The 23622-nt window shown below is 43.7% G+C and overlaps 1 protein-coding gene across 1 annotated transcript in view; it reads right to left on the bottom strand.

Moving 5' to 3' along the window:
• Window positions 1-23622, bottom strand: part of MCPH1 (microcephalin 1) — a 427349-nt gene that overhangs the window by 24284 nt on the left and 379443 nt on the right. The window contains exon 13 of the mRNA XM_040349813.1: window positions 7144-7381. Coding sequence (XP_040205747.1) covers window positions 7144-7381 — 238 coding nt within the window. The remainder of the gene's footprint in view (window positions 1-7143; window positions 7382-23622) is intronic.

The following is a 23622-nucleotide window of genomic DNA, read 5'->3' as shown; positions in this document are numbered from 1 at the left end:
CCTTAAACAGACGGTGGAGGAGCGCAAGGTCTCTAACATCCACCAGCTCTGTGATGTCATCATGGAGGAGTGGAAGAGGACTCCAGTGGCAACCTGTGAAGCTCTGGTGATCTCCATGCCCAAGAAGGTTAAGGCAGTACTGGAAAATAATGGTGGCCTCACAAAATATTGACACTTTGGGCCCAATTTGAACATTTTCACTTAGGGGTGTACTTACTTTTGTTGTCAGCTGTTTAGACAATAATGGCTGTGTGTTGAGTTATTTTGAGGGGACATCAAATTACACGGTTATACAAGCTTTACACTCACATTGTAGCAAAGTGTAATTTCTTCAGTGCTGTAACATGAAAAGATCTAATAAAATATTTACAAAACAATGTGAGGGGTGTGCTCACTTTTGTGAGATACTGTAACGAGGAGGGATTGGCTAATCCTAAAGAAAAGCTAAAAAAATACCATGAGATCATAAAAATTAAAACTGGGCACATTACTTACTGTATATATGGAGGTGGCCTTTTTAAAAAAAAAATAACTCTTTATTATCCGTTTTTAGGTCATACAGGAACTCGTTTCAGATGGCCGGTCCTACCGCAATTATGACAGGTCTGATCCTTAAACCGGCACACTTTGTAATCATGGTCTGTATTCCCACAATGGTAGCAAGCTGACTCCTGGCTTGGTGGGGGTCTGTATTTCCAGTTTGCAGCAGTTGGCTTGACTGCTGTCCTGAAAACTTCCTGCTTCACCTCTTCCCTTCTGCTCTGGGGGTTCAATTCCTCTGTATCTTTCACAGCCAATTCCATCAATGAAGCTATCTCAATTGCCTTTGTAAGGGTAAGGTCTTTCTCTGTTAACAGTCTCTTTTGGGTCGACTCACAATTCAGTCCCATGACAAACTTTTCTCTCAGTGCAGTAGGTAGGTACTCCCCAAAAGAACAGGTAGAGGCTAGTCTGCGAAGGGCGAGCACATAAGCTTTAATCTCTTCACCTGTCTGCTGCTGCCTCTGATAGAAGCAAAATCTTTCTGCAATTTCTAGTGGTTTCGGTTGGAAGTGATTCTCTAGCAGTGTCGGCAGCTCTGCCAATGTCTTAGTTGCTGGTTTTACAGGGGAAAGCAGATCCCTAAGAGTGTCATATGTTTTGGCACCAAACACTATCACAAATGTTGCTACTTGCTTGTTGTCTGGGATGGCATTTGCACTGAAATACTGTTCCAGTCTCTCAATCCAGGAACTCCAGGATGTCTGTTCTCCATCAAACTCACTTAATGTCCCGATTAATGCCATTTTCCTGCTGGGATCTGTGATTGCTTTTATCCAGGCGACAATCCACAATGTCTTTGTCTCTCTCTCTCAGACTGATAGACACTTTGTAAATCCCATCCCCGTCGCCACTGTTATATCCTCTGTGTTGTGAGAGACACAAGACTCTGGTCTGGAACAATGGATGTTTATTTCAGGTCATCTGTACACTGCAACATGCATCTCAGGACAGTACATCTTATCTGCTTCCTACATGTGCTCTCTAAGATGGCTACTATGCCCCTTGACCCTTGTCATCACTGCTGGGTGGCGCCAGCCTTAAAGTGCCAGTACATGTGGAACCCATCAGGTAAAACACAAACAATCCAGTTGGAGAACAATGAAAATATATACAGCATAGCCTCTAACTCTGCTCACATACTGTATGGAAGCTAGATAAGGGTGTGGAAGAGGTACAAAAGTCAGGTGAGCACGTTCATCTTGATAGCACTTTTCATCCCAAACCAGGAAAGCAAGCTTGTGTACCACTTACTTAGGTCCTGTTAACCTGAGCTAGCTAAGGAGGATGTGTGACTCCTCAGCTCTGTGTCCATCGCAGCTTTTCAGCAGCATATAGGGGAGATTTCAACCTCTGTGAGCTCCTACAATGCCGCAGCACCACAGGACCTCCTCCCAGCCACCGAGGGCTGATCACTCCCAGCAGGTACAGCTGGAGGCATTCTTCTCTGGGACCCGCCGAACGGGGAACGAGACCACCAAGATGGTGCCGGAGCAGGAGGCCTCGCACCACCACACGACCCAGCTCCCACAGGTTGCAGCATCCCCCATACCCTCCCCGAGGTCATTGAGTAACTCTGCCCCTCCAGCATCCCTAGGCTCTACACGCCAAGGGCTCCGACATGGCAGATCTCTAGGGGATGGGGATATCATGCGCCATATTTGGTCTCTCCCTACCCGAGAGGAACTGGAGCGGTTTGCGAATAGGGTAGAGAAAGCCCTTAAACAGGACATTACACAGCTCAAATCTGATACCACACAGCTAGGGAACAGGTTAGAGACACTCGAGCTGAGATTTGATGAGGCACTTCCCACTATATATTTACTTCAGGACAGATGTGCAGCACAGGATCAGAAAATTGAAACTTTGTGATGTCAGTTGGATGATTTTGAAAACCGCAGCCGGAAAGCAAATATCAGCATCCATGGCCTGCCAGAAGCCAGGGCTCCTAGAGATATCATCCCTATTTTGGTCGGTATATTTAGTGAGATACTGGAGTTGCTCGACACTTTTCCTATTGAAATTGATACGGCCCACAGGGCACTCAGACTTCCCTCTCAAGATGCGGACATTCCTAGAGATATTATTTGTAAATTACATAAATACACTCTTAAAGACAGCATTGTGCAGAAAACCATATTTTGATTTGAATGGGGCACCCCTTTTCTTCTACCAAGACATCTCTAGGCTTACCCTCATACAACGCAGAGCACTTCGTCCAATATGGGCTTGCATCTAGGAGGTGGGCCTCACCTATCGCTGGGGGTTTCCCTTTAACCTACAGGTGACCAAGGATGGTGGGCAGGTAACCCTGCGCACCAAACATGACCTTCTGCATTTTTTGTCCGTGTGCGAGTTGCATGCAGTCAATTTCCTGGATTGGAGAGGATCGTTGGACTTCCCCACTATCCCGCTTCCTCAACCCTGGCTGCTCGCCAGATGCAAAGGTTGTAATAGGGGTCTTCAGCATCTGGTTCCTCCCCTGGCCCATCTACTGCCCAAGACTGATGGACCGTATCCATGCAGCCTCTTCTCCTTGTTCTGAGGTGCTACTAACGCCCAATGAGAACTCCATCCTCTTGTGAGAACATCTCAGCCTGTGTCCATCTGGGCCTGTTGAGACCGTTCCTAATGGTGTGCAAGGTTGGACACGGCAGGTCGGGCTCAAGTTTGATTCAACATTATGTTGGCACTGTTTATGTTCAATGTGCCATAGAATTGTTGTTCTGGCCTTAGACTGGAATGTCTCAAATGCTGGCTTGGTTATTACCAACCCGCTGTGATTTTCATGCTACATCTATATGTCAGTTTTCCTTTTCCAATGCTTTATTTTGGGGTTTCTCTCCTCCCAGGATGGCAGCTCTCAATGTAATACTTTATAATGTTCAGGGTCTCTGTTCTCTACAAAAACATAGAAAGCTGTGGTGGGAATTGAAAAGGTTAGGGGCACAGGTGATCATTTCACTCCCCAGTCAGTACCTAAATTACTTAACCATCTGTATAGCCAATGGTTTCTTAGTACATCCCTGGAATCCAAATCCAGGGGCATGGCTATAGCGATCCTTAAATCCTGTCCCTTCCAACTCACTGGGAATCAGGTGGACCCTCAGGGCCGCTTTGTTTTCTTGAAGGGGACAATTGCTGGGAAAATGTTTACATTTGCCACCATTAATGCTCCCAATACCAATTAACTCACCTTTGTTGATGCAGTTCTACAATGACTGGTGGAATTTAGAGAGGGTTCTCCGATTCTCAGGCATGACTTTAATGTTAGCCTTCACCTCCTACTTGACACGTTTCATAGACGACCTACCCACTCATGCGCTTTCCTCAAACACTTCTGCAAAGCCCTTCAGACCCATCTCCTGGTAGACAGCTGGAGAGTGCTTCACCCCACAGGAAGGGACTTTAGTTATTATTCTAAAGTTCACAATGTGTATACCCATATTGACCTATGTGTAGATCATCTCACCCTTGAGCTCCTGCAGACGGCATCCATTGAGAACCTTATCATCTCAGATCATGCCACGATCTTTGTCACTCTTGCCTTGCCACCGAGCACCCATAGGGCCTGGTCTTGGTGGCCCAGGCTACCAAGCTGTCTAGTATTCTCCTGGCCTCCCTCCCCTAAGAGAGGAACAACGGACAACCCTGGAGTCTCCTATTACTCTCATTGAAATTGAATTCTATAGTGAAGTCCCTGCCTGGTGGGAAGAGTCCTGACCCAGATAGGTTTGCTAAGGCTTACTATACCACATTTCTCCCACTATTGTCACGCCCCATTTGTAGTTATTTCAACTCCATTGCGGGTGGCAGTCAAATTCCTTTGGAAGCATTATTGGCTCACATTACAGTATTTCCGAAGGAGCGTAAAGATCCTATCCTACCACAAAATTACCGACCCAAATAGCTGCTTAACGCAGATATAAAAATCTTGGCAAAAATTTCGACGAATCGCTTGAAAGGTTTCCCTTCTCGTCTCTTCTTTTTGCTCTGGCCCTTGAACCTCTCAAGCACTGTGCAAGTGAACCCACATATTTGGGGTTTGAAGCCGAGCAACACTGAGCACAAGCTGTCAGCTTATGCTGATGATGTGCTATTTCACCTTATGGACCCCTGGTCTCGTTGCCTAACCTGATGCGAGAGCTCCAGCATTTCGGAGCGCTTCCAAATTTTAAGATTAACTTTTCAAAATCACAGATCGTGCCCATTACGTTTCCCTCCTCCCCAGCAAGAAACCTTCAGTCAGCTTTCCCCTTTACCTGGGCCAAGTCCTCTTTGAAATACCTGGGTATCCAGCTCACAGATCACTTTGATACTCTGTATGCTAATAACCATCCCCCACTATTGGCCACAGTTAGGCAGGATTTATGGATTAAGACAGTTTTTACTTCGTTGGGGAGGGTAAACATTATAAAAATGAATATACTTCCAAGGGTCTTCAGATGGTGCCTGTGCCCTTTCCCAGAGGCTCCTTCACCCAACTTACTAGCATGCTATCTGGATTTGTGTGGTACACACAGAGACCACAAGGTTCTAGGAGAGTGCTGAGGCACTCAGAACGAACTGGTGGTCTGCGAATCCCAGAAATACAAAGATACTATAGTGCTTTAGTTCTTCAGTGGATCCTGAACTGCTGTTTCCATACTTAATCTAAGCTCTACGGATCCCTAGAGAAGTGTATGGGAGGCAGAAACCTGTACTACGCCGTGGTTTTCAGACAGCACTTTTCCCTTAACGACTCACGTTCTCAAGGTTTAGATTAATCAGTTGATGGACCTGGCCCATTCTGTGTCCCCATTGGTGGGGTTTCTATGGTTTCCTCAGAGAACAAATTGCCTTCTTTGGGCCATGGGTGGACGATGGTAACACCAATTGTGGTAAGCTCATGGAGAACAGTAAGCTGTTGGCCTGCGAGGCTTTAATGGCCCGGCATGGTGGTTTCCTTATGGACTTCTGGAGACGGACAACTCCACCACTTTTTCGAGGTACATTGCCATTCTGTATCCTCTCTTACACCTTTTGAATGAAGAACCTAAACCTTATATGGTTTCTGAACTATATCAGCTGCTGGGTTCCACTACTTCTACTGCCATATATCTGGGCTTGAGAATGGGACTTAGGGTTTGAGTTCTCCACGGCTCAGCTGACTCACCTGTACCAGCTTACCCATTCTAGATTCCTTGACTCCAAAAACACAAGAGACAAATTATAAGATTCTTTTACGCTGGTACTGACCTATGCTGGAGAGGTTGCAGCCATCAAGGTATGCTACTACATCTGTGGTAAAGCCCTGTGATAGTACCCTTCAATGCTAAGATAAAGGACATCATCGGCTTAGATATCACCCTATCCCCGGTTCTCTTTCTCTTCTATATCTCTCTTTTACTGATTAGCTAGTATAAGAGAATCATTTTGCCTCACCTTTTAAATGCTGCCAAGCAATTGCTCCCAATTTATTGGAACTATGCGCATATTCCTAGCCTGGAGGAGTGGATATGCAGTGTGAATGAGATCAGGGATGCGGAGGACTTTATAGTGACTTGCAAAGGTACCCACAAACACTTCAACAGCATCTGGGCATTATGGCTGAGCCACATTTCTGATTCAGGGCGAGTTTCTTCAAGTTTGGACTTGGTATTGTTGGAAATGGCGGAACTCTCCCTTAGACAGCGTATTCAGCTCCAGCAACAGTGAGACAGAGCTTTTTGGGGGATATTTCTGGGGACAGAGGTAGCAGAGGAACTGGCGTGGTTAAAGCTTAACCCCTTCACGTTGACGCAACACACATATATGCGGCCTTATTGGACTGGGCTTTTTTCCATGGGGCCATATATGCGTATCTGTCTTTGTGCTGGGAGCTTACCACACATATCAGGGTCTCAGCGGCAGCTCCAGGTCCCATACCAACGACCAGGACCTAGATCTCCTGATTCCTGGTCACTTGATTGCTGTTATAGCCTCTGATTGGCTATCACAGTGATCAGTCACTTTGAAGCCCATCCCAGTGTTTCTCTCTATGAATGGAGGGGAGAGATGCATTGTATCCCTCGCTTTCCTTGCGGAGAGAAAAAAAGTATATAAAAAAAAATAGCTAGATCAAAATTCTAGTTTTTAGTTTACTCTTCCAGCAGCTCAAAAGTCGGGTATATAATTTACTCTTCCAGCAGCGAAAATTATAACAAAGGAATGTATATTGAAAAAAAGAAATGGCAGAGTGCATCTAAGAGGTAGGTAAACAAACTGAAATTAATGTATGTAGCTCGTATGTGTCATATCCTGAAGAGGGAGCAATGTATGCATTGAAACATGTTGAGTTTTACTGACCTTGGAAAATATTTTTACTAAAATAGTAGTTGAAGCTTGGCATACACTTCCAGCAGCGGTAGTGAATCAGTCAACAGTAAGGGGGTTCAAACATGTTTGGGACAAACCGATCTAAAAAACGGTTTTAAAAGATGGGATAGACTCGATGGACCACTTGTACTTTCTCTGCCAACTCTCTTTTATATTTCTAAAAATGTATATTTTAAATGAAAAACCCAGGATTTCCTATGTGTACATGTTTACATTTTGAAAAAAATTAAATAAAAAATCTCTTACCAAAGAGCCATTTTTCAGAGACACTAATCATGTCTGCTGGCTTTTTCCCCATAAATACTCCAATACAGATCTTGGCCTGGCGCAGTGTTTTGCACACTTTTCCTCCACAAAGCTGCACTACTTCAGAGAGCTTGTCACTTGGAGGATCACTGCTTGGGGATATAAACAGAGGTGGCATGTTGGACAAGAAATCCTGATAATATTCTCCTCCTGATAGATGGCGTTGTAATCGGCAAATCTGTAAGAAAAGGGAAAACATAAACATTATGGAAAAAAGGTTGCTTCATGTTTTCGGTTATAGGATTGCAAATCATAAAATAGAAATGCCATACAAAAATACTATCCCAATTTAAAAACGTGGTGTGCATGGGTGAAGCCAGAGACTGCATGTGTTCACTAGAAAAGCCAGAAACCCAAGCTTGAGGGTTAAAGCAGCTAAGGAAGACGCATGTGGCCCGGAAGTGGAAGGCCTGAGCGGCATTGCTGTATATATAAGCCAGTAGGCTTATTGTCTATTTCTTTGCTAAAAAAAAGCCAAGAGATGGGATATCTAGATTTGTGTTACTGGTGAAGCCCCCCCTGCGAGGGAAACCCTTTGATTTTGTTTTCTGGAACTTTGTTTAGAACTTTCTTTATTAAAAGTGAGCCAAGAAGCTCTTAAATTACAATTTCTGGCGTGTAATCGTGTTTTTTTTTTACCATAGATTGAAGGCACAGACATGCATGTTATAATAGTTGGCATCATAATTTAGTGGTAGAATGTTTTATCAATAATATAATAAATGAAAAATCATGGGGTGGTTACCAAACACCAGATCCTAAAAGCATTTAGTACTAAAGTGGATGTAAAACCATTCTCATCCTTTCTAAACTACTGCCATAGTGGTCATCTATAAGCATATACATGCTTCCTGCATGTATATGTAAATCACCTGTCACTCACAGCAAGGGGGAGAAATTAACTCCTATTTCTCTGTCTTTTTTTTTTTTATCTCACTAAAAAAAATAGAAAGAGGACTGCTCAGAGCTGGATTAACTCTTCGTGGCAAGACTGGGCACAGATGACATTAAATCCTATACTGTACAAGGTGCAAGCCTTAATTGAACAAGTTTTTTGTGTGTTTACATCCACTTTAGCTGATTTCATTCTAACTGTAATCTATATATGCCTTACATTTTTTTTTATCATCTAGGTGTTTTAAGACCTACACATCAAATACAAGTAAAGAATAATATGGATGAACATTTCTTATAGTGTGTTTTAGGGGAATAATCATAAATGTATGTCAGTGGCAGAGGTCCCACTTGTTCTAGAGCTGACATTCTAGACTGCCATTAGAGATAAACTTTGATCATTAAAGGATACGTAAAAAAAGTTCATTTTAAACAAAACAAAAAAAAAAAACATATCATACCTACATCCTCTGTGCAGTTGGTTTTGCACAGAGTGGCCCAGATCCTCCTCTTCTGGAGTCGATCAGCGACGCTCCTGGCTCCTTCTCTTCTCAATTGGCCTGTTGGAGAGTCACTTTCCCTCAGGGCACTTTTGTGGGCGTGCTTCCGTGTACTGCTGCTGCGTTCACTGACACACACAGCAGGACTCGGCCCCACCCCCAGTGTCATTGGATTTGATTGACAGCAGCGGGAGCCAATGGCTGTGCTGCTATCAATCTATCCAATCAGGACCGGCTGGAGCTGGTGTGCTCGTCCCCGTTGGCTGGCATCATCCACCAGGATGAAGGAATCATCTTGGAATTAACTATCCAGGCAATGAGAGAGGGAACAAAAACACCATTAAAGGTAGGCTTCTCTTAGCAGAGAAGAGGTCAAGTACAGTAGCATGAAAAGGCTAGCAGGGAGTGGGATGTGTTATAGAGGGGTATGTCCCTGCAAACTTTTTTTTTTGCAGTATCCAATAATCCGATAGCCTTACTGATTTAAGGAAACCCATGTCCTGCACTGTGTGATTAGGAAAGCAAATTACTCTGAGCATTTAAAGAAGATGCATTTGTACATAAAAGAGCAAATAGCAGCAAGACAATTTCAAGGAAATATGTTTTTGGTGTAAAGTTTCACTTAACCGCTTAAGGACCCCTTATACGTCGGCAGAAGGGCACGACTGGGCACAAGCATGTAGCCATACGTCGCCTTTAAGAGCCCAGCTGTGGGTCGCGAGCGTGCTGCCGGCCTGGTCCTGTGCTCCAAGACCGCGGGACCCAATCGCTGCCGGTGTCCCGCGATCAGGTCACAGAGCTGAAGAACCGGGAGAGGTAAGTGTAAACAAACCTTTCCACGTTCTTCCTAGTGTGACTGCGACTGATCGTCTGTTCCCCGTCATAGGGAACGACGATCAGTGATGTCACACACCAAGCCATGCCCCCACACAGTAGTAATCACTCCCTCGGAAACACTAAACCCCTTCAGCGCCCCCTACAGGTTAAACCCTTCACTGCCAGTGTCATTTTCACAGTAATCAGTGCATTTTTATAGCACTTTTCGATGTAAAAATGACAATGGCCCCAAAATAGTGTCTGATGTGTCCGCCATAATGTCGCAGTCATGATAAAAATCGCTGATCGCTGCCATAACTAGTAAAAAAAAAATATTAATAAAAATGCCATAAAACGATCCCCTATTTTGTAGACGCTATAACTTTTGCGCAAACCAATCATACATTATTGCGATTTTTTTTTACCAAAAATATGTAGAAGAATACGTATCGGCCTAAACTGAGGGAAAAAAAAGTTTTTTTTTTATATATTTTTGGGGGATATTTATTATAGCAAAAAGTAAAAAATATAGCATTTTTTTAAATTGTCGTTTTATTTTTGTTTATAGCGCAAAAAAAAAAAACGCAGAGGTGATCAAATACCACCAAAAGAAATCTCTATTTGTGGGAAAAAAAGGACGTAAATTTTGTTTGGGAGCCATGTCGCACGACCACGCAATTGTCAGTTAAAGCGACACAGTGCCAAATCGCAAAACGGTCCGGGGGTTAAGTGGTTAAATAAAAAAATGTTCTTGTATCTTTCAAAAAGGCATGCAACATAATCCTCACATTTATACTGAAGTCATCAGTCAATATAGACTTGTGTGTCATTATCTTCAAAGATTGAATTGTTCACATTTATTAGTTAATATTTTTAATGCACGTTTGTGCACTTCTTTGCACTTTGGTGGATTATTGTACTGTATTATTTACTTGCTTGCATCATTGGTGTGCACATATTTATATATTTACCTACATCACTTAGAGCCGGTTCACACTGGGGCGACTCGTCAGGCGACTTAGCCTCCTGACAAGTCGTGTCCCATTCTAGTCAATAGAACCGTTCTAATAGGAGCGACGCAAGTCGCCCGACTTAGAAAAAGGTTCTTGTACGACTTTGGGGGTGACTCGGGGGGACTTGCATTGACTTCTACACAGAAGTCATTTTGCAAGTCGCCTCTTAAGTTGTCTTCAGGACGCCTTGCCGAGCCCCCCCCCCCGAAGTCGTGCCGCCCCAGTGTGAACCGTCTCTTACTGGATATCACACACCAGTTTTGTTTTGGTTTTCTATAGTGGTGTGAGCACCACTTTTTCAACATAGCGCTGCGTTTATTTATTTAGTTTCTGGCACAATTTATGAGACGTGTTTCACTCTAGCAGCTTCATTATCTGGTTTAAGCATACAAGAGTGGTGGCTCGCAGGATTGTTTGCAATTACTAGATATACAGTAGATTCAGCAGAAATATGTATAACTATAAAGTGGTTGCTATCTGTTCCTAAAACTCAACATATGCATTGTCAATATGAAAAGGCCCATAAGTATTTAACAATACTGGAACAGACTCCTGATTTTTTTTAACACTCAAATACAAACATCTGTAATAAGGCAGCGCAAACAGTATGCATGATGTGCAAATTGTGGTAAGGCATTGCACTGTAGGCAGCTCAGAAAAGAGCACAGAAATGTACCTTATTGGATAGAAGTTCATGTTCAAAGTTCATGAAATCAAACCCTTCCAAAATTATGTTAATTAATCCTCTAGCTACCAAAATCTAATTCCTAAACCAGAATATTGTTTCATATTGCCATGGCTTACAGGTTAATTGGACATCCAGCATACCATAATAAGTAAAGGTGCCTTTAGGATAAACTAATTGGGTTTCATTAGTTTAACTGGTCTATTGAGAACACAGCAGAACGTTTATAGCAGTTAATTAATGCTTACTTAACCCTTAAAAGTCTTGTGTTAATAAACCACATCAAATGTTTCAAACATTTTTTTTTTATTATTTAGTAAAGGCTTCCAGACAGTCCACTCGAAAACTGCTCTTTTGATATGGCCTCATTCAAAAGGATTTAAAAGCATTGATGATTTAAAATCAAATGGAAATCATACAGTATCTAAGATGCTCATTCACAAAACTGCAAAGAGAACAATTGTACAGACCATTAAAGTTAGCTTGAGTCAGGGCTGGACTGGGACAAAAATTTGGCCCTGGACTTCATCCAGACCGGCCCACTTTAATTCAATAAAATGCTGCCCCCCCCCCGAAAAATAACGCCCACCAAAAGGCCCCTACATCCATTATTGTATATCATGAGAGGGTGAGAAAGAGGGAGGAGGGAAAGGGGGTGAGAGGGGGTGGGTGAGAGAGGGGGGTGAGTGTAAAAGAGAGGGGGTGAGTGTAGGACCCCTTTTTACACTGAGGCATTTTTTAGGCGCTTTTGGGCGCCTGTAAAGCGGCTGAAAAACGCTTCCGCTGCAGTCCCAGTGTGAAAGCCTGAGTGCTTTCACACTGGGGCACTGCCAGGGCGTTAAAAAAAGTCCTCCAAGCAGCATCTCTGTTTTAAAAAACGGCCCACTGAGCCATCGGCCCACCGGGAAACTCCCTGTAGTCCCTATGGCCAGTCCATCCCTGGCTTGAGTTCATAAGTACAAAGAATCATTTTGAAAACTGGTAACCAGTTAGTATTTGGTCCTGCATGATTTAAACGTGTATAAACCAAAAGATGTGGACAATTTCTGCTTGTTAAAGTTTAAGAGATAATTTAACAAAACCGCCTATAAAATAAATCAGTGTCTCATACTATAAAATTTGTCATCCAATTTTAATACTAGAACAATACTCAATATAGCTCACTTTGGGCACAATGTATATGGCATTTTAAAGCTAGCAAAGTTTGTGTCCATCTATAGAAGGGGATTTTTTTTCTTAGGAAAGCTAACCACTATGCGGAAAATTCATATAGCACTTAAAGAGGAGTTCCACCTAAAAATGGAACTTCCTCTTAACCCACTCCTCGCCCCCTTACATGCCACATTTGGCATGTAATTTTTTTTGGGGGGGGCGTGGGGGCTTCAGGAGAAGGGGACTTCCTGTCCCACTTCCTCCTTCCGCCGAGGGGCTGGAAAGGCGATTAGCTTAATCGCCTTTTCACAGCCCCTCCCTGTAGGCAAGCGCCTGTCCAATCGGACGGCGCTGCACTGCTCGCGCATGCGCAGTGGGTGCCCGGCCGTGAAGCCGAAAGCTGTCACTGCCGGGTGCCCACACTAAGAATGAAGACGCCGGCCGGCGAGAGGGGCGAGGAGCGGAGCCCCGGCGGGCGCGTCGCTGGAGCCGTGGAGCAGGTAAGTGTCAGTTTATTAAAAGCCAGCAGCTACACTTTTTGTAGCTGCTGACTTTTAATAAACTTAAAAAAAAGGTGGTAAAACCCCTTTAAGGCTATTCTCACACAGGCTGCTCTATGGTAAAACATGTATTGCAGCATACTGCAGCACAGGGTAACGCACTACCATGCATTGTGGTGTTCTGCGTCACAAAAACTAGTAAATGCACCATTTTTAGTGCACTTAGGTGTGTTAGGCAGGCCATTCAAATGAAAGGGTTGCCTTAGAGGGGTTGTAAAGGTACAATTTTTTTCCCTAAATAGCTTCCTTTATCTTAGTGCAGTCCTCCTTCACTTACCTCATCCTTCGATTTTGATTTTAAATGTCCTTATTTCTTCTGTCTGTAACTCCACACAGTAATGCAAGGCTTTCTCCCTGGTGTGGAGTGTCGTGCTCGCCCCCTCCCTTGGACTACAGGAGAGTCATGAGGCCCACTAACACACAGCTCCTTTCTCTATTTGCAACGTAGAGAGCGTCCTGACTCTCTAACTCTCCTGTAGTCCAAGGGAGGGGCGAGCACGACACTCCACACTAGGGAGAAAGCCTTGCATTACTGTGTGGAGTTACAGACAGAAGAACAGGAAGTGAGGATTTCTCAGAAGTAGTAAGGACATTTAAAAGCAAAATGGAAGGATGAGGTAAGTGAAGGAGGACTGCACTAAGGTAAAGGAAGCTATTTAGGAAAAACAAATTGTACCTTTACAACCCCTTTAACCTGCCTGGCGGTGTTCCCGAGTCTGACTCGGGGTTAGATTTTCCTGCTGCGAGCGGTAACCCCGAGTCAGACTCGGGCTTGCCTCGCTAGATCCACAGGCAAAGTTACTTACCTTGTCCCTGGATCCAGCGATGCCACCGCGCTGTGTGAGCGATCGGGACCTCGCTCGATTCACACAGTGCCTCCGTGTGACGCCGATCTCCGTTCCCTGCGACGTTACGACGCACGGGGACAGAGAACGGCGCCAAATTCAAAAAAGTAAACAAACACATTACATACAGTATACTGTAATCTTATAGATTACAGTACTGTATGTAAAAAAAAACACACCCCCCCTGTCCCTAGTGGTCTGTCCTGTGTCATGCATGTCATTTTATATAATAAAAACGTTTCTTTCTCCCTGCAAACTGTAGATTGTCCATAGCAACCAAAAGTGTCCCTTTATGTCAAAAATAGTTTTAGATCAGCTAGAAAACAGCGATAATAAATTATAATCACTTGCAGAATTGTGCGATAGCGATTTGTGGGGAAATTCGTCATAAAAAAAAAAAATAATGACAGCAACAATTCTGCAACTGAGCAAATTTCAGTGATTTTGATTTGATTACATTATTGAATAATTTTTATTATAATTATATTATTATTTGTTATAATTATTTATAATTATTTATTATATTATAATTTATAATTTTGTTTTTAAAAAAATGTCATACCCGGGATGCCTATTAGAAGCTTGTTTGGTCAGATTTAAGTGAGTTATTTCTAAAAATTACAGGCCTACAGTATAAAACGCCAAATTTCCTTGCAAATAATGGTACCGCTTTCAGCATGTTTTTTCTGAAAGAATCATACCGCCAGGGAGGTTAACACAATGCATGTAACTGCAAGGCATACTGGGGCGAATGTAATAAAGCTGCTTCTGGCATTAATTCCTCTTATTGATGTATTAAGCTAAATTCATGAAGCATAAGCAACACAGTGACTCGTGCACCATATTCAGATTGTTTTAAAATCTTCCACTTGTGCAAAGAAATGCAACAAATTCAATATAAAAAGCCAATAGTTTGTATCTTGCAACAGTGAAGCCAATTAAGGCCAACTCTCTTTTGCCATACAGAGAGAGAAATGGGCTCAAACCAATTTTGTGAAAGTGTCTAACATGCATTCCAAATGTAGACAGGTACATGAATTTGGAGGATGCTGCACCACTGTTAGAATGCATGAGAGACACTTTCAAAAAATCTGTTTGTGACGATCTTCATGCATTCCAGGGAATTGCACTAACTTGCATGTGTTATTGCACTTGAACATCGAATAAAAAAATGGAGATTATTATTTTAGATAATACCTTCAGAGTACCATATATTGTTTACCATGGGTTAACTCATTGGGTTAGGATTGTGGTCATATATTATATACTGTGACACGGCTTAGTAGAGTTATTAAATGTGTAGGTGTATTTCTTAAACTTCTGCCATCACTAGAAGTTCAAGGCGCTTATTTACTACCAAGAAACACTGGGTGGTCAAGTCTAGAAGCAATACAAACCAAAAAAAAAAAAGGCAATAGTGCAAAAACTCGACTCTGAAATCAGCTGAGACAGTACACTATGATAAATCAAGACTCCCTTGGTAAAAAAAGAAATAAGCCATTTGTTAGCTATTTCTGAAAACATGACCGACCCTAGGATGAGAGCATTTTTCAGCATTAAGAATGTGTGTTGAGGTTACCATGAAAAATGTTTGGATTGGACACATAAGACTTCCTCTGTGTGCCAAGTTAGTGAACTGTACTAATAGGGTAATTTATCATATTGTGAAGATGTGCTACACCTCTCTTGCCTTTGAGCTTCTCTGCTCTATGCTTAGCAGACCAGTTAGAGAAGGTCCAGAAACTGACATGCCTCTTTATTAAGCAATATAAACAACTGCTTTGATATACTCTCATGTCATAACATAAAATCAGTTTCTAGCCAATGAAAAAAGACTGGTAGCCAGAAAATTAATGACTTAAAACAAATATCTTGCATACCTATCTTTTTCAAAATTAGCAAGGGAAAAACTCAATAGTGAAGAAGTGCAGAATTACAAAGCATACACAAAGTATAACATGCCTTTTAATAACATGAAACAGTCTGTTTTGTAAATAGAATTTATCCTTGCTTAAAGGGGTTGTAAAGGTTCATTTTTAATTTTCTAAATAGGCTCCTTTTAGCTAGTGCATTGTTGGTTCACTTATCTTTTCCTTCGATTTCCCTTCTAAATGTTTTTTTTTCTTTGTCTGAATTTCTCACTTCCTGTTTCTCCTCAGTAAGCTGTTCAGTAAGCTGTTCTAAATAACTTTTCACCGCTCGGATGATGGTGCAAAGCGTACTGAGGAGAAACAGGAAGTGAGAAATTCAAACAAAGAAAAAAAACATTTAGAAGGGAAATCGAAGGAAAAGGTAAGTGAACCAACACTGCACTAGCTTAAAGGAACCTAGTTAGAAAATAAAAAACAAACCTTTGCAACCCCTTTAGATAGTTTGGTATCTGCATGGTTTATAGCAGTGAGCTTTGTGCACACAACTGACTTCCTAGACTGGTTGATGTAACAGTGAGGAGGGTGAATAGGACATACTGTACATGTCATACTTTACGAAGTCAGAAATCCATCACCTTCTCTAGTAAGCAATCCGGTCCACGCGGTGAAGCTCTTTAAGCAACAATCACACAACATAAGCATGAATTTAAACAGGAACACATGACAAGAAAAGATGGAGCTAGATTCACAAACACTTTACGTTGGCGTATCTATTGATACGCCGCATAAGTTGAAAGATGCGCCGTCGTATCTATGCGTGGTATTCAGGGAACTAGATACGCCAGAATTCCTGCTTCATCCGACTGACGTAAGTCTTAGTACGCCGTCGTATCTAGGGTGCATATTTACGCTGGCCATAGGGGCGCTTCCGTAGATTTACACGTAGAATATGTAAATGAGCTAGATACGCCAATTCACAAACGTACTTGCACCCGCTACGCCGTTTACGTAAGACTTGCGTCCGGCGTAAAGTTACCCCTGCTATATGAGGCGCAGCCAATGTTAAGGTATGGACGTCGGAACAGCCGTCGGGTTTTATGTCGTTTACGTAAGTTGTACGTGAATGGGGCTTTGCGTAGGTTACGTTCACGTCGAAAGCATTGAGCCGACGTATCTTAGGGAGTATATGCGACCTGATTGCGCGCATGCGCCGTTCGTTCGGGAAGTCATTTACATGGGGTCACGGCTAATTTTAATACAACACGCCCACTACCTTCCACATTTGAATTAGGTGGGCTTACGCCGGCGCAACGTACGGTGCGAGATCTTTCAGAATACTGTTCTGGGCTCCCTGTTTTACATCGGCGTAGCGCATATGAGATGTGCTACGCCGGCCAAAAGATGCGCTGAGTTACCTGAATCTAGCTCATGGTATCTAGAATATAAAAAGGGACGAGGTTTGCTAGATGCCTCCTTAATTACTTTGGCTAACCAGGAATCGTCAAAAGTAAAGTGTTGCTATAGCACATAGCAAGCAATTCACACATGGGGTCACGGCTAATTTTAATACAACACGCCCACTACCTTCCTAATTAGAATTAGGCGGGCTTACGCTGGCCCATTTACGCTACGCCGATGTAACTTAGGGAGCAAGTGCTTTGTGAATACTGCTCTTGCCTCTCAGAGTTACGTCGGCGTAGCGCATATGAGATGCGCTACGCCCGCACAAAAATATGCCGCTGTCTCTGAATCTGGCCCCTTGAATCCAATACATCAGGTTTTATCTAATGTGTCAGAGCAGGGGGTTCCAAACTTTTCAACGCGAGGGCCACATTGTAGATTTTACAAGTATTCGGGGGCCTGAAAATGTCTGCACGTCTGTGTCCCCATCAGAGTCTCCCCAATATCTGTGTCCTCCATCAGAGTCTCCCCATTATATTAGTGTCCCCATCAGTCTCCCCATCATTGGTGTCCCCAGCAGAGTCTCCCCATCATCAGTGTTCCCAGCATATTTTTCCCAATTATCATTGTCCCCAGCATAGTTTTCCCATCATCAGTGTCCCCAGCAGAGTTTCCCCCATCATCAGTGTCCTCGGTAGAGTTTTCCCCATTATCAGTGTCCCCAGCCTAGTTTTCCCATCATCAGTGTCCCCAGCATAGATGTCCCCATTATCAGTGTCCCCAGCTTAGTTTTCCATCATTGGTGTCCCCAGCATACATATGCCCATTATCAGTGTCCCCAGCATAGATGTCCCCATTATTAGCGTCCCCAGCATAGATTTCCCCATCATAGTTTTCCCATCATCAGTGTCCCCAGCATAGATGTCCCCATTATCAGTGTCCCCAGCATAGATTTCCCCATTATCATTGTCCCCAGCATAGATTTCCCCATTATCAGTGTCCCCAGCATAGATTTCCCCATTATCCGTGTCCCCAGCATAGATTTCCCCATTATCAGTGTCCCCAGCAGAGTCTTCTGTACATGTATAAGTGTCTCCAGCAGAGTTTCCCCCCATCATCAGTGTCCTCGGTAGAGTTTTCCCCATTATCAGTGTCGCCAGCATAGTTTTCCCATCATCAGTGTCCCCAGCATAGATGTCCCCATTATCAGTGTCCCCAGCTTAGTTTTTCCATCACTGTCCCCAGCATAGATGTCCCCATTATCAGTGTCCCCAGCATATATGTCCCCATTATTAGCCACCCGCACCCCCTCTTCCCCTTCACTAGCCACTAGCCGTTTTACTTTATTAGAGTAGAATGGCTGGTACTGGTAGGCAGTACCAGTGGGGAAGCTAGACATTATTTCACCCGAGGCAAAGAATACGTTTGGTGCCCCTCGCCCCCCTTATGGGACAAGATTAGGCAGAAGTGAGAAACTGCCAGGCCATAGCTGTTGAGTCAGCTGTCTGTCCCCTCCCCCTCTGGTCCTCCCCCTGCTTCTTTGTTCCCCCCAGGTGAGCGCTGCGGGGAGGGAGAGGCGGTGAGCGCTGTGGGAAGTTAGAGACAGAGGAGCGGAGGGGGGCGGCGGTCCACTGTCACTGAAGCCGGCCCACTGAGCCATCGGCCCACCGGGAAACTCCCTGTAGTCCCAATTGCCAGTCCATCCCTGGTTCCCAGCATAGATTTCCCCATCATAGTTTTCCCATCATCAGTGTCCCCAGCATAGATGTCCCCATCATCAGTGTCCCCAGCATAGATGTCCCCATTATCAGTGTGCCCAGCATAGATATCCCCATTATCAGTGTCCCCAGCATAGATTTCCCCATTATCAGTGTCCACAGCAGAGTCTCCTGTACATGTATAAGTGTCTCCAGCAGAGTTTCCCCCATCATCAGTGTCCTCTGTAGAGTTTTCCCCATTATCAGTGTCCCCACCATAGTTTTCCCATCATCAGTGTCCCCAGCATAGATGTCCCCATTATCAGTGTGGCCAGCATAGTTTTCCCATCATCGGGGAGCCAGGGAGTGCCACGCTGATGACGTCACCTCCTAGCAGGCAATACTCAGCTCTTGTCCTGGACCTGTCGGACATTTATTGCCGATTACTGCAGCTGCTTTTAAAAGCCAGCAGATCGGCAGTGCTGTGTTGGCAGAGTCTGGGCAAGCTGAGGGCCGGACAAAAAACACACCTGCGGGCCGGATATGGCCCGCGGGCTGGGGTTTGGAGACCCCTGTGTTAGAGTATTTTAATTTTCTTATGGCATTAATATGTGTTAACAAGGAACCTTTTTTATTAAAAGCTTGTGAGGTTGTGTGCCTAACACTGCTACAGCTTTTTTTTTATCAATGATGCCTGCCAATACTGTTTATAGGCATCATCATGCACTGGTTCCCAAAGCACAGCATGGAACCCATCTTGCCAACTATAAAAGCAGAATGGGGGAGAATGACCAGCGAGGACAAGATATGCAGAGAAAAAGTTTTAAGCTGCACCACAGCTGCTTTAAGTAAACCTGTCCTCCATTGTGGATGTTGTTCTAAAAATGCAAGCTGCCTGGAAGAGGAATCAAAATAAATGAAGAAAAATCGAATGTCTTAACTAGAGTATATACTCATTACAGGTTAGTGACTCAAAATATTGGAGCATAAAATCATAGCAGCCAGGCAACTTGAATTTTCAGGAGGAGAGGTCAGCAAAGGAAGCCTCCGTGTTTTTTTCTTAGGTAGGTTTCTTTAAAACAGAGGTCCACCCAAAAGGGGCAACTACTACACAAAGAAAAAAAAATAAACTATCATTGGTAACCCTGGAAAAAAGAAGGGGTACCATATTATCCCATAGACTTGTTTCATAGGGCAATGGTATGTGATGTGACATATTAAGGTAGGTAAACTTTTTGCACCCTGTTGAAGGACAACTTTTAGAATACGTTTAGGTCTAATTAAGGTAGTTTGGTAGTTTTGGTCCCTGACATTGAATTTGTGACCACTGCTTCTCAAAAAAACTTTTTTTGGAATGACATGTTTGGTTAACACTTACTATACTGAAGACAGTGAGAGAAGAAAGATAAAAAAAAAGAAAGAAAGAAAATAAAATAAAGAAGAGGGGGTGGAAGAAAGAAAGGTGACAGCAAAGTATAAATTGGGTAGGGGGAGGGAGAACAGAGCAGACCCATCGCTTCAATCAGTGTCACTGTGCCACAACCTAGAAGTGCCAGATAAGGCCGTAGGTTGGAAGGCAAATAGTGTTTGGTCCTGGTAAAAGTACTATGGTGTACAAATATGCCAGTACTTCGCCTCTGATCCTAGCCACAGTTAGGTTTTCAATTTCTTGAATGTCACAAGTTCTGGCCACCCAATGAAACTTGTTTCCAAAGTCAAAATGCTGTGTACTGGTGACCGATGACCCTTCCCCCCTGACGCAACGCAGGTTTCCCGTTGCATCAGAGGGGGCGGGGTCAACCGCACACGTCACTGGGTAACCCCGGCATTTCCCATTGCAAAGGGGGGTGGGGTCACCTGTCCACGTGACGGGTGGCCCCGTCCTCGGTCATAAAAGAACCGACAGGTCGAGCGTCATTCGGCCCCATACCAATTCACATAGGGGAGGGGGCCGGGATCTGGAGGCCCCCTTTGTTAAAGGGGGCTTCCAGATTCCGATAAGCCCCCCGCCCGCAGACCCCCACAACCACCGGGCAAGGGTTGTGGGGATAAGGTCCTTGTCCCCATCAACATTGGGACATCCTCCCCATGTTGAGGGCATGTGGCCTGGTACGGTTCAGGAGGGGGGGGGGCGCTCTCTCATCCCCCCTCTTTTCCTGCGGCCTGCCAGGTTGCGTGCTTGGATAAGGGTCTGGTATGGATTTTTGGGGGGAACCTCACGCATTTCTTTTAAAATTTGTGTTCAGGGTTTCCCTTAATATTCATACCAGACCAAAAGGGCCTAGTAATGGACTAAGGGGGGAACACATGCCGTTTTTTTCTCAATTACTTTTATTTGTATTGCCGGGACCCGACAATTCATCATAGCCGTGAGTATTTTTAAATGACTTTTTTTCCCTTTAGAAATGCCCTTTTGTGCAGAGACTGTTATAAACATGGGTAACATGCGCTACTTTACAGGCATACTATAGACACCCCCCAGGTACGAAATTTAAAGGAATATTTCACTTTTATTGTTTCACTTTAAGCATTATTAAAATCACTGCTCCCGAAAAAATGGCAGTTTTTAAAACTTTTTTTGCATTGATACATGTCCCCTGGGGCAGGACCCAGGTCCCCAAACACTTTCGAATTTGCCGCAAACACCCCAAATTGTTCCCTTTTCGACCCAAACATGTTCCACCCAAACATAAAGCTCATCCCTAGTCACGCGCGATCACGGGTGCCTGGCGGTCATCGCGCTCGCCGAGCACTCACATCGGCTCCGTGGGCAAGCAGCGGGCGCGTGCCTCTGGCAGTGCGCGCCCCTAGTGGCCACAGGGCCAAGTGACGTAACAACGTCGTTTTGCCCAGCCGAGCCATGTTGCCGCAGTAAAATTGCGGCGGCTGGTCAGCAAGTGGTTAATACGAGTTTCAAAATCCAAGGAGCGACAGAGCAAAACCTGAATACCAAAACACTACTAAAAAGTGATTTGAAAGTAAAAAAACAGCAGACAGCCTCCTATGTGGAAAATGGAAGCATGTTATGTACAGTTTGAGGATTTATGACTTTTCAATATACTGCTGGAATGAGAAAAAGCCTGTGTGCGCTCATGAAGAACTGCTATAAAATCAATAGAAGACAGAGTGAATCACCTCATCAACAGATTTCAGACTGTGGGGAAGGTGTACACTATGGGCACCACTTGGACCAGGAATACCATGGTGAACGACAGAGCTAAAAAGAGTTATTCATCCTTGAAGGAAGAATAAAGTAAAACCTTAATGGAATCATCAACTTCCCAGGTACGGAGCTAAACTGAACAAACATTAAGCCTACGTGAAGAGGCAAGCTTTGTAGCTTGTAGGAGATGGCTAAAAGACAAGGCTTGTGGTCTCCCATATAAGGGTAAATCCACTGAGACACAGATGCAAAGATTTGAGCGATTGCTAGTATGGCTTGAACAATTGTACCAGACCGCTTATGCCTCGTACACACAACCGTTTTCCTTGGCAGGAAGCGCGGTGACATACAACACATACAACGGGACTATAAAGGGAAAGTTCCATTCAAATGGCGCTACCCTTTGGGCTGCTTTTGCTGATCCTCGTGTTAGTAAAAGTTTGGTGAGAGACGATTCACGCTTTTCAGTTTTCGTGCTTTACAGTCCGTCACAGCGTGACAAATGTGCTTTCTCCATTACGAACCCTAGTTTTATCAGAACGAGCACTCCTGTCTCATACTTGATTCTGAGCATGCACGTTTTTTTTTCCCCTTCGGAAAAGCATACACATGACCGGTTTTCCCAATGGGAAAAAGTCCGCCGTGAATCCCGAAGGGAAAAAAGAAAGCTGGTTCTGGTTTTTCAGGCAGTTTTCTCGTCGGGAAAACTGCGATGGAGTATACACAAGGCCGGTTTTTCTGGCCAAAAGCTCTCATGGCAGTTTTCCCAACTGGAAAACCGGTCGTGTGTACGAGGCATTACACTAACACCTAGGAAAAAATCCAAGTGAAAATTTGTGAATTCCTTGAATTGAATTTACATGTTTGCAGCTAAGCTGGGATAACACCTACTTTATATTGGTTACATGTTCACATTCACATAGCATGACTTCCAAAAAATATTTAAAAATGTCAGTTTACCTTTTTAAATGCTCTTTTTGGAAATACCAGCATTGCAAATCCTACTTAGTCTCTTTGTTTATGAGGGGGCTGTGTTTGCCATTTTTAATCCCGTTTCTACTCTGCAGACTCACTCTAACATTATGTTCAGAATTCATTGCAGTCAGCTACAAGGACTTCTGCTAAAAATCTAAAAAGGTAAGAAATTTGATTTATCTTTATAGGCATGCTGTGTGAATGGGAACACAAACATATAATTTTCTCTAATTTCACTGCAAAAGTGTCAATACACTTAAAATGTAGGAACCTGTTTGTTGCTATGTAATTTTGCAGAATGACAAGAATTTCTACAGTGGGTGGGGACCAGTTATCAAATAATTCCCTTGGAAGGGAAAAGCACTCCTCCATATTCCAGTCTTCACAATGGATGGTTTTACAAACTAAACGTAATAAGAAGGCCTTTGCAGCTACAGCTCTAAAAGACTCAATGCCAGTAACAGCAGGCCGATCCTCTTATTTCAGGGTAGAACACATTGCATAAAGTATGCATAAACAAGCTTCTCAGGAAAAGGCTGTGGAGGCTCTGAATCAGAAATAGTAATAGGAACCTCATGCATCCTAAGGGGCAAAGGTGTAATAGCAGGTTCAGATGTATTGCATAACAAAGTGCACTTAGAACACTTGTAAGTAGACTTTTGCATTAACTGCACAGGCCGACAGAAAATCTGCAGTTGCTATCAGGAGTCTTCAGATTGTGAGGGCTGAGACTCAATTCAGTGAGCTGTAAAAGACTCCAGATAGAATGACCCTGTGGTAACATGGGTCCCTGTATCTTTGTTGCAACCATTGGTCCTATCTGGAAAGTCCTAAATTGGTAATATAC

This window comes from Rana temporaria, chromosome 4 (assembly GCF_905171775.1).
Source record: "Rana temporaria chromosome 4, aRanTem1.1, whole genome shotgun sequence".
Classification (NCBI taxonomy): domain Eukaryota; kingdom Metazoa; phylum Chordata; class Amphibia; order Anura; family Ranidae; genus Rana; species Rana temporaria.
Note: the sequence above shows the minus strand (reverse complement) of the source record. Positions and strands in the feature narration are given on the sequence as shown.